We start from the raw sequence: 19,276 nt of genomic DNA, 5'->3' as shown, positions 1-19,276 counted from the left end.
TTAACATCAAGTATCTTATTTAGTGGTGTGGAGAACATTTTGACGTAATCGCACAGACATTGAAAAAGCTGACAGAACTCCTTTTGCATCTTCCGTCAGAAATTGCTTCTTCCGGTTATGATATTTTAACTATGCCCACAAATGAATATGTATCATTTATGCATAATAAAAAGAGAATGAATTGTATACAATAAACATATTCAGGCTATAAGACAAGGAATTTCAATAGGAACTACAGTCAAAAAAAATATAAAACATACAAAATACACTCTACCTGGTTGAAAACAAAAGTAACCTTTAGGTGAAACTACAATTGGACCGTTAAACACAACCCAACAATCCTCCTTGTGGCCGGCATCTCCACACCCCCCCCCCCCCCCCCCCCTCCCCCCACATAAAAAATATGTAAATATAACAAGGTGCCTTAGCACATACTGGCACACACAGACCTACAGAACAGAAGCATATAGTGGTGCTTGTCATGTGGCACGATACTGTGTTTTGAAATACATGAACTCACAAACTCGTCTCTCTATCCAAATCTTTCTCCTTCTCTTCATCACCTCGCTTGCGTCCAATGGCACCCACAACTTTTGAGCTGAAGAATAATAGAGAAAGATTTACATCACCATGAGAAAAAAAAATGTATAGTTGAAAAGCTGACGAGAAACAGTGAGTCACGAGTTTGTTCTTGGAGCAAAAGAATACGTACAGTTCCCTTTTGAAGTGGAAGCCAACACTGAATCTTGGATTGACGCTACAGGGAACGCAATCAGTGTGACCGGTGTCTGAAACACGTGTGTGTACACACCAAGCGGCAACCTTCCGGTCTCTCTCTTGATTCCAACACAGAAGTGAATTAAACTGCTGACTAAAATTCATCGACTGGCCGCTAGAGACAGGCTCCAAAAGAGAGTCAATCCCATAGACCCCCATGTTAATATGCCCGACTTTACAGCAGAAAAAAATATGTTTACAGCCTGGTACAAAAAGTGGTTTTGGTCTATATAGCTAATTTTATAGCTTCATGACAACTGTGAGTGGGGTGATTTTTTTTTAGAACTCATCGGTTTAAATTATATTAAGCCGTAAAGTTCTGCATAATAAAGGGCGTGGTCACTTGAGTGACAGGTGGATTGCCGCTGCTTTCACTACTAGCGTTTGTCTGCTGTCTGTTAGCCGTCACGCCACCTCAGCTATTCCCGCCTCTTTGCCCATTTTCGGTTATCCGGGAGTGACGCGCTGCCAAGATGGCGACGGCTGGCTCCGCCCCCTTTGGGCTTCACAAATGCTTTTCAGAAGAAACCTACGGGTGACGTCATGGACACTACGTCCATTGTTTTATACAGACTATGGTGTACACAACAATTTAACTGGCCGACGACAGTCCATGACATCATCGCCGGAGCGCCCGTGAGTATAAGAGGGTGCCTGCAATGTGCGTCTGCAATGTGCGTCATCCACTTTTTTTTCTTTTTGTTAGCGGAGTGGGTATTTGTTCCCCATAGCGCCAATCCAAGACGCAGTGTTGAGTTCGACTTCAAAAGGGAACTTCTTAGGTTACATCTATGTCTCAACTATGGTTCAACTCGTTGCCATGCCTCGTGCCTGCCTGCATGTCTCCCTCAGAAAAAGAAGTTGATGAAGTACGTTGCAGGTGCCGTCTTATACTGACAGGAGCTTTCAGGACAAAATTAGTCATCGACCAATGAAATTGTCGTGTGTACACACGTGCTTCAGACATCCTGATAAAGACACAGTGACTCAATCCCCTTCTCAGGCAACCAAAGGTTACCTTCATAACCTAAGATGTTTTATGTGAGTGCCTTCCAGTGTTATTTTTGTATCATTGAGATACTATTATAGTCTTATTTAGGGATGGCCCGATACCATTTTTTTTCAAACCGATACGAGTACGAGTATTTACATTTGTGTACTTGCCGATACCGAGTACCGATACCGATATTTCTACCGCAAAAGTATTAGGCTCCCAGAAAAGAAGACGACTATTTTAGAACACAGGTTAGAAGACTGTTTTTATTTTCTTCTCTGCTTGTTTTAACAAGTCTAAAAATAAATAAAAATTAGTAAAATAATAAATGTATTAACACACAAACCACTGTTAATTTAACATAAAAGCAAGCAGGCTACTGCGTGCATGGTCTGGCATGACTGAATGCGCGCAAAGTGCGCTCGCTTAATAAATTCTAAAAGCTGACAGTTCATCGCGATCTCACACATCTCTGTTATTATCAATGAAGCTGACTGCACAATCAATCTTTCATAATATCCACACTTTGTTTGTTATAATTAGAGGATTTGCCAGCATACAGAATTCAGCATTGAACAAAAAAGTCCGTTTTGAGCGGTGAGGGGAGTCTATCTTAAATGCTTCTGATTGGCCATTGCGTTCCAGAAATCAACACATATGTCTGTGATTGGCTACATCGCTCAACGCTGTAACCATGTTATGAATAGAAACTCTGTCCTGTAAATCGTTTCTATTTTGTTGTAGTTGTTCTTGTTGCTTTTCTGCAAGAGATGAATAAAAATCTTTTAGTTTTTATGTTTTATTCATAGATATTTCTAGTTTGCGGGAGTCCCGCGAATCGTTTTATTCTCCCGTAACCCGCACACACAGAGTGAGTGCATTACCGCCCGCGCGCGCGCTCGGCCATCAGATCTATGATGCGTCTTCAGATGTTTAATTAGATTGCTGGTGTTAAACGATGTACTTTCTTTCCCTCCTCTCGACACCTTAGCTGAACATAACTCACAGTCTGCCTTGCTGTTGTCATCATCCCTTATCTTGAAATGAGCCCAAACCGCCGACATTATACTTTCCTATGCCTCAGTTCACCTCGACAAAGCACTCGCGGCGGCCAGTTTTGTTTTGCAAAATGTACGTGGTATCGGTGCGTGGTATCGGCGAATTTTTATGAGTACGAGTACGAGTATATTAGGACAGTATCGGCCCGATCCCCGATGCCAGTATCGGTATCGGGCCATCCCTAGTCTTATTAATATTTTGAATTAGATTTTATGATTATATTTTCCATTTTCATTTTAATTTCAGTAGTTTTTAAAAAAAGTGTAGTTTAAAAAAAATATATTTCCTTTTTAGTCGTTTTTCTTAATACATCAATTTAAACTAAATAAAAATGCGAAATTTTGAAACTCGTAATGGAGTGTGCATATCTATAATCGCTCTAGACTTTTTGTTGAACATCCTACATAGGTTTGATTTATAAATAAATAATATTGTTTGTACAGAATTTACTGAGAACCATTACTGAGTTCTACTAGGGACTGAATATTCAGATTCACACAGGACAGAATGAAACAGAGGTCAAATTAAATATCAGACTTAAAAACAAAAAAAGAGCGTTAAATACATTTCGTTAACTGTATGCGTTAACTTTGACAGTCATTATTTTACATGACTATCTGATCCCAGTGAGTTGACCTGTCTGAAATCATGCTTTTCCATGCATTTAACATTCTCAACAAATACACACAAACATGCACACAGAGGCTAAAATGCCCAGGAAAAAAATAGCTTAAATCCCTCATGATGCCCGTGTTTTTAGAAAGATGCCCTTTGTAAAGCCTGGAATTATTGAATTATCATTATTACACGGCTCTGTGGAATACTTGATTCTGATTGGTCAATAGCGCCATCCAGCGGTAAATTAATCCCAGATAACAACCGCTCAAAACAGATAACGCAGGCTCATCCTATGGAGCGAATTATGTGCCATAATTAAACAAACAAATCCAGCATATTGCAAACAAACTCGATCTGCTTTGCAAAGGAAAACTCGACTCGCAAACAAACAGAAAGCAATGTGCAAAAACAAAGGTCAATTTGAGCGAAAATGCAGTGGAGTAACCGATAGTGTGTTCTAGTCCAAATCTACAAATCTAGTGCATAACAAATGCATATCTGTTTGTTACGATCTCGCGGCTCGATTTTCTCACAAATGTGTCCAGGCAGATTTTCTCACAAATGCAGATGAGTACCTTCAAGAAAACCTCAAGATGTTTATTATAGATAAAGTAAGACAGAGACTTTTTCCTCAGCTGTAGGCAAAGGCAAGCACGTTTCAAATCAGTGCTTCTCCCGGGAGACTAGCGCTAAATTAATCCCCTATTTTAGCGCCATCTGCTGTTTTAGAAAAGGAAGTTACTCATCTGCATTTGTGAGAAAATCGAGCCAAGAGATCTCACAATCATAACAGACAGATTTGTATGCACTAGATTTGGTATTTGTTCAAAGGTTATGCAATTTGTAGGATGGTTTGTATTTATTTGTGAAATACCCATTATCTAGGCTCATTTATTTTTATTTGAAAAACACAATATTGGTTACTCCACTGCATTTTCGCTCAAATTGACCTTTGTTTTTGCACATTGCTTTCTGTTTGTTTGCGATTCGAGTTTTTCTTTGCAAAGCAGATGGAGTTTGTTTGCGATTCGAGTTTTTCTTTGCAAAGCAGATGGAGTTTGTTTGAGAATAATTTTTGTTTGTTTAATTATGGTACATAATTCGCTCCATATCATCCGGGTTACTGAAGTCAACAGCGCTAGGAACGTTTTTTTCTTAGTGGAAGTTTTGTATTTGGTGAGCTAATAAAGTATTAAAACTCAGTCAAATCAATATTTTGTGTACAGTTATTTAATTATGCCATCCAGTATCGTGGACTCGCTCTCTCGTTTCATACAAACGACGCTGCTGCCATTTTGTGAATATTGTTTTGTACACTGTTGGATTATAAGATACAAACAGTTAAGAATTTAAAACAGTTTAATCTGAAATCAATATATCTTATCCCAATAATTATTTATGTGGCGAAATGCTGTGTAATAAGCGGTATGACTGTATATCGTATCTCTTAAATGTCCGTCTAGTTTGAACTTGCTGCGCTAGCAACTGCTCTTCGCGGAAGCTTTGCGTTTAAACACCTAATAAAATCAACTCAGGTCAATATTTCGTGTCTAATTATTTACTTATGTGGCAAGTACCCGTGTAATAAGCGGGATAATGTACATCCAGCCGGTGGTTCCCTCAAAATAACCCCCTTCAGGCTGATTAAGACTAGCCTCCTCATCACCCTGTCGGGGGTTATTTTGAGAGAACCACCGGCTGGATGTACATTATCCCTTACTTAACCTCTAAAAAGGAAGACACAACTTTTTTCAGAAAAAGGAGAAAAGGTTTGAACATTTAGGAAACATGAACCATCGTACCCACAGCACTAGTGTATATACAGTGATCATGCACAGACGGGTTGGGTTGTGTCTTACCTTTGGAAATCAGCATCTGAGACATTAGGAGAGGGAGCTTATGAGTGACAGGGATGAAAAATTCAGTCATGATATGAGCCTGATATTCACACTTCCATTTTTAAGAGAACAGCATGTTTGAGGAGTTCACTGAACAGATATATTGCTAGATTGTTATTGCTAATTCCATTTTTTTGAGGGGCTCAGACATGACCAAACTCTGCTCTGAGAATGAAAATGTTTCTTATTTGATCTTTAACAGAGTTTTTAAAGGGGTCATGAATTGAGAAATCAAATTGTCCTTGATCTTTTGACACAAGAGGCCATTGTACTATTAAAAAACGTAAAACTTCCTCATTAGTCCAAAAACTGCTTTTATTGAAACCAAGCTCGCAAAACAACTCGTTTTGGATTTTGTCACAGTATGGCGTAATAGTGCGATGAAAGACCGCCTCTACAGAAGAAGATCAACGCCTACTTCTACATCATTGCCTATTTAGCCCAGCCAACCAATTCACACGTCATGTAGTAGTAAATACGAGATAGACGCAAACACAGGATTACGTGAGCAACAAAATGGTAGAGATGCCTGTAATGACCTCAAAGAACATAAAAAAAAATTCAGTTCATGACCCCTTTAAAAGTAGGATTTCAGTTCAATGTTCCAAAAGGGGGAATAAAAGCGTGCCGCTACTGAATCGAGAAACTGAAAATGTCCCATGGTAACATAACATACTGTGTATGTATTTTCATCTATCCTAATGCAATGTTTGCAGGTTTGCGGTGAGATTAAAGTGACATGTTTGAATATTGTTATGCATGCCAGGGGATGTTCTGAGGGAATATTAAATTCAAACCTTTTTGAGCTTTGATCTTTGTTGGTGCTGTCAGAGTTGAGGCCTTTCCAGACGTTTCCAAAAGACGTCTTTGTCATTTCATCTGAAATGTTGACCGTGGATGGATCGTCCCTTAAAGAATGCAAACACATTAGCATTTTTAATGACTATTTCTGTTATGTCATATTTTGAAAGAACATTTTGAAAGTTTGTCCTTCAAAAAGAGAGGATGTTTAGATTTCTGTAAAAATCTAAACATTTGTACAGAAATGTTTGACTCCAGGCTGTTTCTACATGAAATATGTGAAATGAAATTATATTTATTTTTTGACGGTATGCTTTGTGTATTCCACTGAAAAAATGTTTCCTACTGTAAAAAATAAACAGTACTGTTCAAAAGTTTTGTGTCTGTAGGATTTTTTAAATCAGTATCTAATTCTCACCAAGGCTGCATTTATTTGATTAAAAATGCAGTAAAAACAGTAATATTGTGAAATATTATTACAATTTAAAATAAATGTTTCTATTTTGTAATTTATTACTTTAATGTATTTAATGCAAATGTCTCTAGGTCATTACTCCAGTTTTTAGTGCCACATGATCCTTCAGAAATCTTTCTTATATACTGTATAATCTCTTTTTAAAAATCATAAGGACTAGATTTACGGGTTAGATTATGTAGAAATGGTAACAACAACAGGTTACCAATTTTACAGTGTACAAACACTGTAAAAACAAATCCTACTTACTTATAATGCCCCTCTAGGGGCACTTGTACAATTCCTTCCTCCTCCATCAAGACACACTGATTCTCCTGAAAGTGAGAGAAAGAACATGTTGGTGATCGGTCCTTTTAAAAACGTTGCCTTCAGTGATTGGTGGTTGCCAGCCAATAGCGTCGTCACAGGCTGCAGGGGGTGGTGGTACCTCTTGCTGTGCATCTTCCATTTTTTTCTTCTTGCTCTCTGGCATGAGGTCATCAAGCCAGCTGAGATCTCGCTTAGAGAAGAAAAAATCCAACAGCTTACGGATGAACACAAGGGCTAAGACCTGCAAGAAAACACACAGACATCATATGAGATCTTGATGATCATGCATGCACACATACAGAAATATACACAAACAGACACGTCTTACCATCATAGGAAAGACTATGGCGGCTCTGGAGGTTTTGATGACCCAGAGAAGCACCAGGCAGCTGAACTGGATGATGGTGAACAAGTGAACTTTTCTCAGCGGGACGTGTCTCAGGTAGATAAAATCAGGTTGGTGTTTTGTCGGCATCCCGAACAGTCTCACACGATCAAAAAACTGAACGACAAACACGAACACGCCAACACTGTCAAAACTGTACAATATGACCCTGTATTTGGACACAATTTAGTCTTGTTAACTAAAGCTAAAACAATTAAAAAATTGTTTGTTTTTTTATTGAAATGAAGCTGAAATAAAATATAAATTTTAGATGAAAAACTTCAACTTAAAAAATGTAACAAAAATTAAATAAAAAAACTTTAACTTGTAGTACTAAAATGTAAAATAAATACAAGTAAACAAATACAAAAATAAAATAACTAAATTCAAATGAAAATAAAACAAAAATGTTATTAAGTTAAATTAAGTAAAAAATAAAACCTAATAAAAATTACAAATTACTAAAAATTACTTGAAATGAAAAATGAACGTGTAAAAATAAAAGCTAATTTAAAAGATGAATAAATATTATGAGTATATAAATAATACTAAAATAACACTGGGAGTCTAATTCAGCTTTCACAATCAATAAAATATATTATAACAGGTCTTAAATTGTAATCATATTTCACAATTTTACTGTCTTTTTATATCAAAGAGCATAAAGGACTTATATAAATAATACTTAAATAACACTGGGACACATAAGCTACACCTAAAAATGTCAAAATTAACAACTGTTTAGGAACAATATATGACTAGTAATTGCAGTACTTGTATGCCCCTGAGAGACGACGCTCCCATATAGAGGAAAACTCCGTATAACACAGGCATCGGGATATGCTGAGGACAAAAACAAAATAATAACCATTAAAAGATAAAAATCCCGCAAAAGTTTTCTTATTTATTGCAAGCAAGTTTGTAACTATCATCAGTTGATCAAAGAAGATCACTGACCTTCAGTACGGAGGTCATAAATACTGAGCTGCCCATGAGGACGAATATCATGAGGCCGGTGAAGCGCTGCTCTCTGATGCCCAAGAACTTGGGCTGTTCACCGGGTGCCGAGCATTCGGACTCCAATTTCAGGCTGTTCACGTGGCTGATTGACAGCACAGTCGCAGCCACGAACCACGGGAGACCCATGAGAGAGCACACGCCCAGCATCACACCCACCACAAACAGGTCCAGATGATACCCACAGCCTTTCTGTGGATGCACACATACACAACGAAAGACATCTCATCAAGAGTACAAGATTATTTGTTAACCAAAAAGGAGCAAATTATGAAGTAGTGACACACCTTCAGCTTGTGTTCCTTCCTGTTAATAATAACGGCAGTGATTTGTTGGTCCATGAAGATGAGGATGGTGCACAACAGAGCTGGGATGAAGCTCACAATAGTGGTCCACCACGGGTTTGGTCCCAGTGGACTGATGAACCAGCCACGGTCATCTCTGGTTGGCTGTAAGAGGTCATTAGTAAATTACAGATTGATATTCTGAGGATGTGGATTTGTGGGAAAATCTACAAATGTAAAATGTAAAATGACTCACTTTAAACTCATTAGGAACCTGTAGTTTTGGAGAGGGGACCCCCAGAGCGTAGTCGGTCAGAACCATGGTCAGGATGGTGATGAAAACAGCAAAATCACTGATAACTGCCCTCACCTATTGAGAAACACACAGAATTGGAATAAGCACTAGAAACTGAACATGAAACTGTGAGCCTTGTCTCTGTAAGCCAGGTACAATGAGTCTAAATAAATAAATGTATTATATATATTATATTAATTGTTATTATATTAATTATTGTATTAATTATTATATTATATTATATTATGTTTAGGGCTGTCAGTTAAACGCATTATTAACGGCATTAACGCAAACCCATTTTAACAGCGTTCATTTTTTTATCGCGCGATTAACGGTCTTTTTGGCCTAGCAAACTTTGTAGGTTCTCTTACGAGAGGTTCTCTCGTATTGCGTAAATTAGCTTACGCTACGGGAAAGATTCATCTTTTCGAGATATTGAAGCCAAAAAATTATCCTTAATTTTGTATTCATTGTCAACGCAGTGCAGCAGCTAGCAGACCTAGAGCAGGCTATCTAGCGTCCAATGAAGGGCGCTCGCGGCTTCACAGCGTCACAGGCCGCCAGAATGGGTGTGGCTTAGAGTATATAAGCGGGGCTCAGAGGCTGATTCTCTGATTTTCATCTCTTCAGCGACGCTCTCTGCATCGCTGGATCTCGAGAGAAGCCGCCGCCGCCGTCGAGGAAAGCGACTAGCCAGCTTAGGACAGCGCCTGAAGAAGCCGGCTGTCTTCGCCACCTTCAGCCATCCGTGCGAGCTACGCTATCCGGCGACGTATCCTTTTACATACCTTGCTACTTTGCATCTAAAAGAGCGCGAGCGTCTTTTTCAAGATGCCTCGCACATCCTGTGGCTCGTGCAGAGCCCCGCTCAGTGATGGAGACCGCCACGTTATCTGCGCTCTCTGCCTGGGCCAGGAACACGCAGCTCTCGCCCTCTCGTCAGGGGGCTGCGAGCACTGCGAAGCGCTTCCGATGTCGACCCTGCGGGCTCGACTCGAAGTGTTCAACCCTCCCACTCCGCCCTTTGCAGGGCCGCGCAAGAAGCGCCGTTCTCAAAGGCCGCTGGAGCCTGTGGCCACAGCGACGCGCTCGCCGGATTCCCTCACTCGAGCCTCGCTCTCACCTTCTCCGCCTCTTCTCACGGACGCGCAGCCGCCGCCTCCGAGCCACGCTGCCGTCGTGTCTGATGACGAGGCCGATGGAAACGCCACAAGGGATTGCTGTTCCGTCCTGGCATCGGACAGCGAGGAATGGTCGGGCTCTCAACGCTCCTCCTCTTCCTCGATCCAGGAATCAGGCCGGACCCGTGCTGGAGTGGACGCCGAGCTGATGCGCCTCCTGTCTCAGGCTGTCGAACGACTCGGGCTCGAGTGGTCGTCGCCGAAGGAGCCCGCACCCAACAGGCTCGATGGCTGTTTTCTCCAGAGTCGCCGCCATCAAGCGCCCACAGCCAGGTCCGCCCCTTTTCTGCCTGAACTCCACACGGAACTGGCTAAGTCGTGGAATTCACCATTTTCCACCAGGCTTCAGTCCCACGTCTCCGCCTCGCTCTCCCAAGTGGACGGCGCCACCGAGAGGGGATATTCTGCCATTCCTCCTGTGGAAGAGGCGGTCGCAGCGCACCTTTGTCCGCCCTCCGCGAGATGGCGCTCAAGGTCTGCCCTCCATTCTAAAGTCTGCAGAGCCACATCCGCCCTTGTCGGCCGCGCATACACCGCCGCCGGACAGGCCGCGTCCGCTCTGCACTCGATGGCTGTGCTTCAAATCCTGCAAGCCGACCTCCTCCGTGAATAGGACGAGAAGGGCCGGGATCCAGCTGTTGTTACTGACTTGAGGAGCGCGACGGATCTCTCACTTCGCGCGACCAAGACCGCAACTCAAGCCATCGGGAGGTCTATGGCCGCGTTAACCGTCACGGAAAGGCACCTTTGGTTAATGCTTGCTGAGATGAGGGAATCTGAGCACGCCACCTTCCTCAACGCGCCTCTCTCCCCCACTGGTCTCTTCGGCCCAGCGGTGAGTGGGATCGTCGACCGTTTCTCCGAGGTACAGAAGACCACGCAGGCCATGAACCTCTTTCTGCCTCGACGCTCGAGTTCCTCTACAGGCCGCTCACGTGACCAGCCGCCTGCACGAGCCACCACTCAGCGTCCAGCACAGCCTAGCCAGCCTTCGCAGCGACGTCAGGGCGGCCGCCCTAGGTCGCGCTCGGACAGCCGTCACAGACCGCCGCCCCCCAGAGGGCCTCGGCAGAAGATCGCGCTGAAGCCCGAGCACGCGAAATCTTCCTAGCAACTGCAAGAGGAAGAAAGAGACGGTTGAGTCCCGCTGCGGCCGGACCGCCGTCGAAGCTCATTTCCCTGTCAGTCCCCTCATTACAGGCTACTGCAGTGGTTAATTTAGCAGCCAACGAGCCGGTAACACTACCCTCTCGCCTGCACACAAACGCCGTTTTCACGGCGAACCAGAGAAATCTAAAAAAAGAGTATAAATTCTGGTTATCCGGCTCACGCCGATGGTGTTTTAAGTGTAGAGAAAGTGTCCACGCCCCAGTGTTCACCCCTACACACAAGCACAACACTCCCCATGTCACTCACAGAGCCCACTCTCATAAAGCAGGCAAAAGCCGCTCGAGTGTTGAATACAAGAAATGTGTCCACAGGTCTGTGCCCACTCTCTGCCCGGTCTGTTACACGGCCTCTAAAGACTCATATCAGTCAGGTTATGAACGTAAGTCACGTGCCCGCCCACGAGCGCTCACGCTTACTGACACATGCCTCTCCCCGAGCGTCGCCCGTGCATTTAAGAGTTGTCACAAAATGCAGGGCGATTATAAGACGCTCCCCATCAAAAACGATCGGGGCGTCAAACCTACATGTAAGTCTCGTGCCCGCGCAAACGCGTTTACGCTTACTAATAAACACTCTGCCCAGGGCTCGGCTCGCGCATCACAAAGTGGGAAAGGTGCGCTCCCAATTCATGGCTATCGGGACGCCACACACATATCAGCCTGTCACGGCTGTCAGTGAGCTGCTGCCTCCAAGCACCGAGAGCGCGCGCGCCGCGCCCACTCCTCCGGTTCAGTTTCTCGAGCCTGCATAGTGCGGCGATCAGAACCCGGAGACCATTCGCCCCCTAGCTACACATATAAAAGCATGGGAAGCTATCCCAGGGGTTTCAGAATGGGTGCTGAGCACAATAAGGCATGGCTATTCACTACAGTTCACTCGCCGTCCCCCGCGCTGCCAAGCGCGGACCGCGACAACTGTGAATGCGGAAGTAGCACATCTACTCCGCGCAGAAATAGCGAAGCTGCTGTGCAAAGGGGCTATAGAATTGGTACCGCCTTCTCTGAGCGAGTCGGGCTTTTACAGCCGTTATTTCCTCGTACCCAAGAAGGACGGAGCCCTCAGACCCATCTTAGATCTGAGACATTTGAACAAAGTGCTCATGAAAAGACCGTTCAAAATCCAAGCACCGTGTTCAACACCTGGCCGCGTCTTTCCAGAAGGGCAGCAGCATCCCTCTGAAGACATTCCAGAGGATGCTGGGCTGTATGGCCTCGGCTGCAGCAGTGCTTCAGATGGGCTTACTGCGCATGCGCCCGCTTCAGCGCTGGCTGAACGCTCGAGCGTCTCGCCGAGCTTGGGTCTCTGGCCGCGAACGAATCAGAGTGACTCAGACCTGCATCACGGCTCTGCAGCCCTGGTTAGCGGCCGACTGGTATCAACGGGGAGTGATGATGGGAGCTGTCTCATATCGAAAGGTCATCTCGACAGATGCGTCCAACTCAGGTTGGGGCACTCTCTTCGAGGGCAGACCGGCCTTTGGCCTGTGGTCAGACCAGGAGAAGCTCCTTCACATAAACTGTCTGGAAATGATAGCGGTCGAGAACGTGCTCAAGCGCTTCCTCTCTCTCATACAGGACCACCATTTTCTAGTCTGTTCAGACAACATGTCAGTGGTGTCCTACGTGAACCGTCAGGGCGGGGTCAGATCCAGGAACCTCTGCGATCTGACAGAGCGCCTTCTCATGTGGTCTCAGCGTCACCTGCGCTCGCTGAGAGCTGCGCATGTGCCAGGCCACCTGAACGACGGCCCAGACAAACTATCCAGGGACAACGTTCCCCCAGGAGAATGGTCCCTGCACCCCCAAACAGTCCAGAAACTATGGCGCCAATTCGGCAAAGCGGAAGTCGACCTGTTTGAAAGTGATTGGCACGCCTTTCAGAGCACAGGTCATTTCTCTATCGGCTCTGCCTTCATCCGATAGCGAGAGCAATGTTAATCTCCTCTGCCCAGTCAGGGCGCTGAGGGTTTACACTGCGCGCTCCGCCCCTTTCAGGCGCTCGAAGCAGCTTTTCGTTTCGTTTGGTGGGCGCACCAAAGGTCTCGCCGCCTCGAAACAAAGCCTGTCCAGATGGATTGTGGACGCGATAGCAGCCGCTTACGCGTCAAAAGGTCTGCAATGCCCCCTGGGCATCAGGGCTCATTCCACTAGAGGCATGGCCTCATCGTGGGCATGGTCCAGCGGAATTTCTATTCACGACATATGTGTGGCGGCGGGCTGGGCCTCCCCGTCCACCTTTGTCAGGTTTTATAACCTAGAAGTTCCCGCTCTGCAGGCAAAACTTCTGGCAGTATAAGTGAGATGTACGTTCTGTCCAGATATCAGCCATAATCAGCCTCCCAGCCCCGCTTATATACTCTAAGCAACGCCCATTCTGGCGGGCTATGACGCTGTGAAGGCGCGAGCGCCCTTCATTGGACGTGACGTCACAACGGGCTCACTGGTGGGCTGCTGCAGTTCCCGCAGGGCAGCCTATGAGCACGCTAGATAGCCTGCTCTAGGTCTGCTAGCTGCTGCACTGCGTTGACAATGAATACAAAATTAAGGATAATTTTTTGGCTTCAATATCTCGAAAAGATGAATCTTTCCAGTAGCATAAGCTAACTTACGCAATACTCGTTCCCTCTTCTAGAGAGAACCGAGGTTACGTTAGGTAACCGATACGTTTTTTTCACATGCTTTTGCAACAGGACGCGACATGCGCGGCGCTGCGCTATGAAACCCATTCATTTCAATGGCTTGCACCACGCGAGGACGTTCTGTTGCTTCGTCGACCAAAGCGCAAGCGGATCTAGCTAGACCGAAAACAACTGAGCTATCATCATCGCAGCACGTCCAGTCTGAAATACCACTTGATGATGGCCAAGCACACACACACACACACACACACACACACACAGCTGATGTGAATTCTCCGCCCCTCGTCAATATCAGGACCTCGTCATATTTCTTTCACCCTTTTATTGATGGACAGTGTTACATTTTGTGAGAGATTATTTGCTCCAAGTGAGAATGTTAGTGTGAAATTGAACAGTATATGCCAATGTTGTTTACAATAAAAAAACATTTGCACAAAGCCGATCCACTTTTCCATGTTGATAAGAGCATTAAAATGAGAAAAAATAATGGGACAAAAAGAAATCAAGAGACATTTAGAATAGATAAAAATGTGCAATTAATTATGAGTTAACTATGACATTAATGCGATTAATCGCGATTAAATATTTTAATCGTTTGACACCACTAATTATATTATATTATATTATATTATATTTTATATTATATTATATTAGGCAACACTTTATTTTTGATGGTCCACTTTAGACATTCTACTAACTATAAGTAACTTTGCAACTACATGTCAACTTATTCAACTAATCTGAACCGTAACACCTAACAGTCTACTACAGTCTACTAATACTCTTATGAGAGTTAGTTGACATGTAGTTGCAGTTACTTGTAGTTAGTAGAATATCTCAAGTGGACCATCGAAATAAAGTGACCTTATTATATATACCGGTATATATTTTTTTTTTTAACACATATTTCGATTTTTTCACAGATAAATCCACATAAATCCACATACACGTACTTCCACAGTTGTCTGTACTATTCTATACTGAAACACACACACACACAAGCTTCTTGCCTTGGTGGGGAAGTAACGGCTTGTTTTGAACTCCTTGAGGAAGGACGACATAGCAACCGTAGAGAAGAAGAGAATGACAGACCAGAAGAGGACGTCAGGTATGTATGGACCATGATGGCCACAGGCGTTGCCCAGAAACTCACCCCTGTTCTCCACACAGCCCTGAGACACAACATAAGACACAATAATCACATCTACTTCTGATGAAGAACACGGATAAACACAACATCAAGAAAAAAAAGGATACAAATTCATATGCAGTCATGTGTAACTGTGGAAATGTATCACAAGGATTTGTTTATAGTGGATTAGATTGTGTGATTGTGTGTGTGTGTGTGTGTGTGTGTGTGTGTGTGTGCAGGAGATTAAATATAAACGGAGGGGAACTGAGGTGAAACAGCAGAGGATTTGCTTTTATTAGAGTCACTGAAATGTATTAACCTATATCTGAGCCAAAGAAATGAGACGCAGTCGTAGACGTCTATGGGAATGTTCGGGATGGTGTATACTACATACTGTTTTTGAGAGAAAGTAGTATGCAGTGTGTATACCATGAACTGCATGCACATTTTCTGTATGCATCGATGATATACAACTAGAGCACAGTATATGTGGAACACATTATCCTACAATGCAATGCATTCGATGACATTTCCTTTTTGAGAGTGATAAATGAAGTACTGTACTGTGTATTAACACTGTCTTGACTCATTATTTGATCAGACTGGCAAAAACTGACTTTCGTTTTTAATTCGTACTATAAAATAACCATATTTATATTTGTCCATGACAACAAAACAGTTGTGACAGTTTCCAAGATGACATGCTATGGAGGTCATGTTACAATTTAGCATACTACTACTCCATTTAGAACATAGCCATATGGTGCATTCAAATCATGTTGGAAAAGATCATATTTACGAGTTGAATGCACAGGAACACCACAGCAATGTTGTAATTACAAGTGGGAAACTTTTAATTAACAACTTTCTTTAAGCCCAAATTTCCGAGTTGGGGACGTGTCAGTGAGAAAATATGGTGGACATCTGTATTGATGGTAAATGAAGAAATGTTGAAATGAAGGCTATTATTATTTTTCATTTACAATAAAACTTGTCGCATGTACAAAATGCAATAGTATTGAACAGTTATGATAGGACATATTACGATTCAATTTACCTTTGCAAATTGTATTAAAAAAATCAAAAATCAAAAACACCTGATTCGCATTCTTTATTCATAATTTTGTAGAAGTAGAGTTAAAAAAAATCTTGCTGAATATTTTCTGCTCCTGACGTTGTAATTACGACTTCCCAACTAGTAAACTAACTTCCCAGGAGGACTTGAATGCCCCAATAGTCACACTCGCCTTGACATCTAGGCCTAGCCAGTCAATCTCAGATGCAGTGATGTTTTTTTCCTCCCAGTAATTCAGTGTGGCATTACTGGGTTTTGTAGGCATTGTGCACACACATCTGAAAAACACACACAAATACATCATAATATTTCACATTGATAACTTTATCAACATGTACAGCTGAATTATAGCTGTGAACTTGAGGAAGAATGATATGTGTGTGTCAGTACTCACGAGTACTGAGTGAGCTGGTTGAGGTTGTTGTGCATGTTGAAAGGGTATGTCTCTCCCAGATGAATAAGTTTCTCCAGAGCTTCATAGATAAAGATGATGCAGATGAGGGAAGCGAAGGCTTCCTCTGTGAATCGTGTAATGTAACACACCAAAGAGCTGGCGTCTGTGGCAACCAGCAAAAGACAGAAAAAGGCCGTCCACAGACCGATACACACGCGTAAGGAGAGGTAGGACAAACCATACTCTCTGGGGAGAAGGACAGATAAAAATTAAATTGACTTGAATCAATTTATACTTTCAAAAATGCTCATTTATTGCAGGACAATAAAATTGTATAATTGTATTAATAATAATGGAACTTCCCTGTGTGATATCTTAGCTAATAAAAAATAAATACTTTATTATTATTATTGTAGTCACTAATCACCCACAATCCATTATGTTTTCTTTGTATCCTTTTTTATAATATCATTATGAATTAATACATTTTTATTTGTGAGAAAGTACTTTGTATTAGCTCTTTTTTAAATTGTCCCAGTAATTTATTTGGTGAAAAATGAAACATTTAGACAGAGAGACAGACAGATGAGAGAGAAGACAGACAGACAGACAGACAGACAGACAGACAGACAGACAGACAGACAGATAGATAGATAGATAGATAGATAGATAGATAGATAGATAGATAGATAGATAGATAGATAGATAGATAGATAGATAGATAGATAGATAGATAGATAGATAGATAGATAGATAGATAGATAGATAGATAGATAGATAGATGCATAGATAGTGCAAATAAACAACGCAACAATTCATTCTTAGTGAATTCCCCCATTAATCAGACATTGAAATACTTTTAAATGCTTATTGCAAATGAATCTAAGGAGCCTCACTTGCAGAATTTGAAGAGGATTTTCTCAAAGACCAAGACAGGTCCCGTGCTGCCCAGGATAGTGAGGGGCTGCCCAGCAATCAAAGAGTACGCTATACCCGTCATAGAGGCTCCAAACAGAGACTCTATCGCACTCTAAGAGAGAAATGGGAAGAATATACTGTATCATCAGTCACAGCATAATTAATCGATATACAGTACATGATATAAATTCACTTATGTGTCCTTACTATGCGTCCTTCTGTAGCTTCTCCCAGGAGACCTCCGAAGGTGATCACAGGAGACATGCATGCGCAGTACAGAAAGAGGAAGGAGGCGAGACACTGCAAACTTATGGCATCTGTGTAATCTGACAGGTAGTGAGGAGCCTTACGCTTGATGTCCAGAAATAAGCCACCAAATAACCTGTAGATATAATTAAAAGACATCATCTGGGATCTGGGTCTGTCTCAGACATGGGGATTGACAGAATTTATGAACACAAAAAGATATGGACAGTACATATTCACAGATTACTCACCTCCCTGTGCGCTCTAGCTCTGGTCCTCCGTGGCCTCCGTGCTCCTCATTCTCCCCCAGATCAGCCCCTCCATTGGCCAGAGGAGGAACCTTCCGCTTCTCCTGCCAGATTTAGTCATAAACCAACATTACCACTGATTTCAGACTGGAGATAAGAATATGAACTATTCCAGCTGCCTAGTGATGCACTGAAATGAATATGTTACCAATAACCGAAATTAAAGTTTTCATTCAGCTTAAAACCGAAAATAACATTTATTTAATAGTCAAATAAGTAATTAAATGTATTTAATAATCAACGTTCAATTAAAAACAAAGTAAATATTAACATTTAAGCAGTTTTATATCAACTTTTAAAGTTAAGATTATGTTTCTACTCCAATTCTTTGTTGAAATATAAACATTTAAACAGTGACTGTAATAAAAACTTATAATATTGTTTTCATGAGTTTTATTCAAACATTCAATAAAAACATGTAAAGTAAATATATTGCATATATTTAGCAAAATGCTTCTCTCTAGAGTTGACTAACTGATATGGCTAACTACAGTACCTGACTAATGAGCTTTCCTGAGGTAAATGTAACTTTATGTGACATATTGTTTACAATCTGATTGAGTGATTACATGAGACGTGATAGGTATCTTTCAACATACCCTCTGATGTTCATTCATGTTTATTTTGTACTATAACAATTAGAAGAGATGAAAATAATCATCGGTTCACACATATTCCGCACTGACGCTGAATGCTGAATTGGGATTCTTCCCAATAATTTTGGCCCTCCAAAACTTTTGGCCAAAACTGAAAATTAATTTTTGGCTGGAATATTTTCAGTTGTCGAAATTTCAGGGCATCACTAATTCAGTATCAGATCTGTGAGGAATTAGCGCATGGAGTTTGAGAACTGGGTTACCTGTGAGGGCACGTTTTTGGGCGGCTCTATTCTGATGGTGGGATCCCACTCGCCTGGGGGCAGCACAGTCACCTGGTCCAAAAACTCATCGATTCCTGCCACGAGGTCAGAACGATCCTTTGCTTTATAAGCCACATCATGAAACACCTGAAAAAGAGACGTTCATGTGAAATTAGCGCATATACAGTAATAGCCAGTTGCCTATAGTATATCATCATGAACAGAAATAAACAGTAATTAGTTATTGCCCATAACACTAACCTCGTCTGTCATGAGGGTGGCGATGGAACGGCCAATCTCGTGGTACTGAGGCCCTTTCCCCATCGGGCCCAGCAAAATGAAGAGAAACCTACACAACGACAAAGGGCTCAGGAGTGAACTCGGAGGCACACCGCTCTGCAAAATGACCTTGAATGATTGAGATATTTTATGTGTTTTTTGCA

The 19,276-nt window shown here is 42.3% G+C and overlaps 1 protein-coding gene across 6 annotated transcripts in view; it reads right to left on the bottom strand.

Moving 5' to 3' along the window:
• Window positions 1-375: 375 nt before the first annotated feature.
• The window catches only part of slc4a10a (solute carrier family 4 member 10a), a 63,316-nt gene continuing 44,415 nt past the window's right edge, over window positions 376-19,276 (bottom strand). For 4 of the 6 annotated variants that reach the window (XM_056252787.1, XM_056252781.1, XM_056252782.1 and 1 more), the window contains 17 exons: window positions 19,095-19,182; window positions 18,834-18,980; window positions 17,918-18,018; window positions 17,628-17,802; window positions 17,399-17,532; window positions 16,503-16,748; window positions 16,281-16,386; window positions 14,912-15,073; window positions 8,874-8,987; window positions 8,621-8,782; window positions 8,274-8,525; window positions 8,091-8,159; window positions 7,260-7,433; window positions 7,050-7,172; window positions 6,872-6,936; window positions 6,144-6,254; window positions 376-598 (listed from right to left, as the gene is read on the bottom strand). In XM_056252787.1, the coding sequence (XP_056108762.1) occupies window positions 517-598; window positions 6,144-6,254; window positions 6,872-6,936; window positions 7,050-7,172; window positions 7,260-7,433; window positions 8,091-8,159; window positions 8,274-8,525; window positions 8,621-8,782; window positions 8,874-8,987; window positions 14,912-15,073; window positions 16,281-16,386; window positions 16,503-16,748; window positions 17,399-17,532; window positions 17,628-17,802; window positions 17,918-18,018; window positions 18,834-18,980; window positions 19,095-19,182 (2,311 nt within the window). In that variant the 3' untranslated portion in view covers window positions 376-516. Of the gene's footprint in view, window positions 599-5,307; window positions 5,345-6,143; window positions 6,255-6,871; window positions 6,937-7,049; window positions 7,173-7,259; window positions 7,434-8,090; window positions 8,160-8,273; window positions 8,526-8,620; window positions 8,783-8,873; window positions 8,988-14,911; window positions 15,074-16,280; window positions 16,387-16,502; window positions 16,749-17,398; window positions 17,533-17,627; window positions 17,803-17,917; window positions 18,019-18,833; window positions 18,981-19,094; window positions 19,183-19,276 lie in introns of all 6 variants that reach the window. The other 2 variants (XM_056252784.1, XM_056252786.1) reach the window with 2 other exon arrangements.

This window comes from Rhinichthys klamathensis, unplaced genomic scaffold (genome assembly GCF_029890125.1).
Source record: "Rhinichthys klamathensis goyatoka isolate OS25496 unplaced genomic scaffold, OSU_Roscu_1.1 h1tg000098l_1, whole genome shotgun sequence".
Lineage (NCBI taxonomy): Eukaryota > Metazoa > Chordata > Actinopteri > Cypriniformes > Leuciscidae > Rhinichthys > Rhinichthys klamathensis.
The sequence above is the reverse complement of the archived record's forward strand: the minus strand, read 5'-3'. Positions and strand labels throughout refer to the sequence as shown.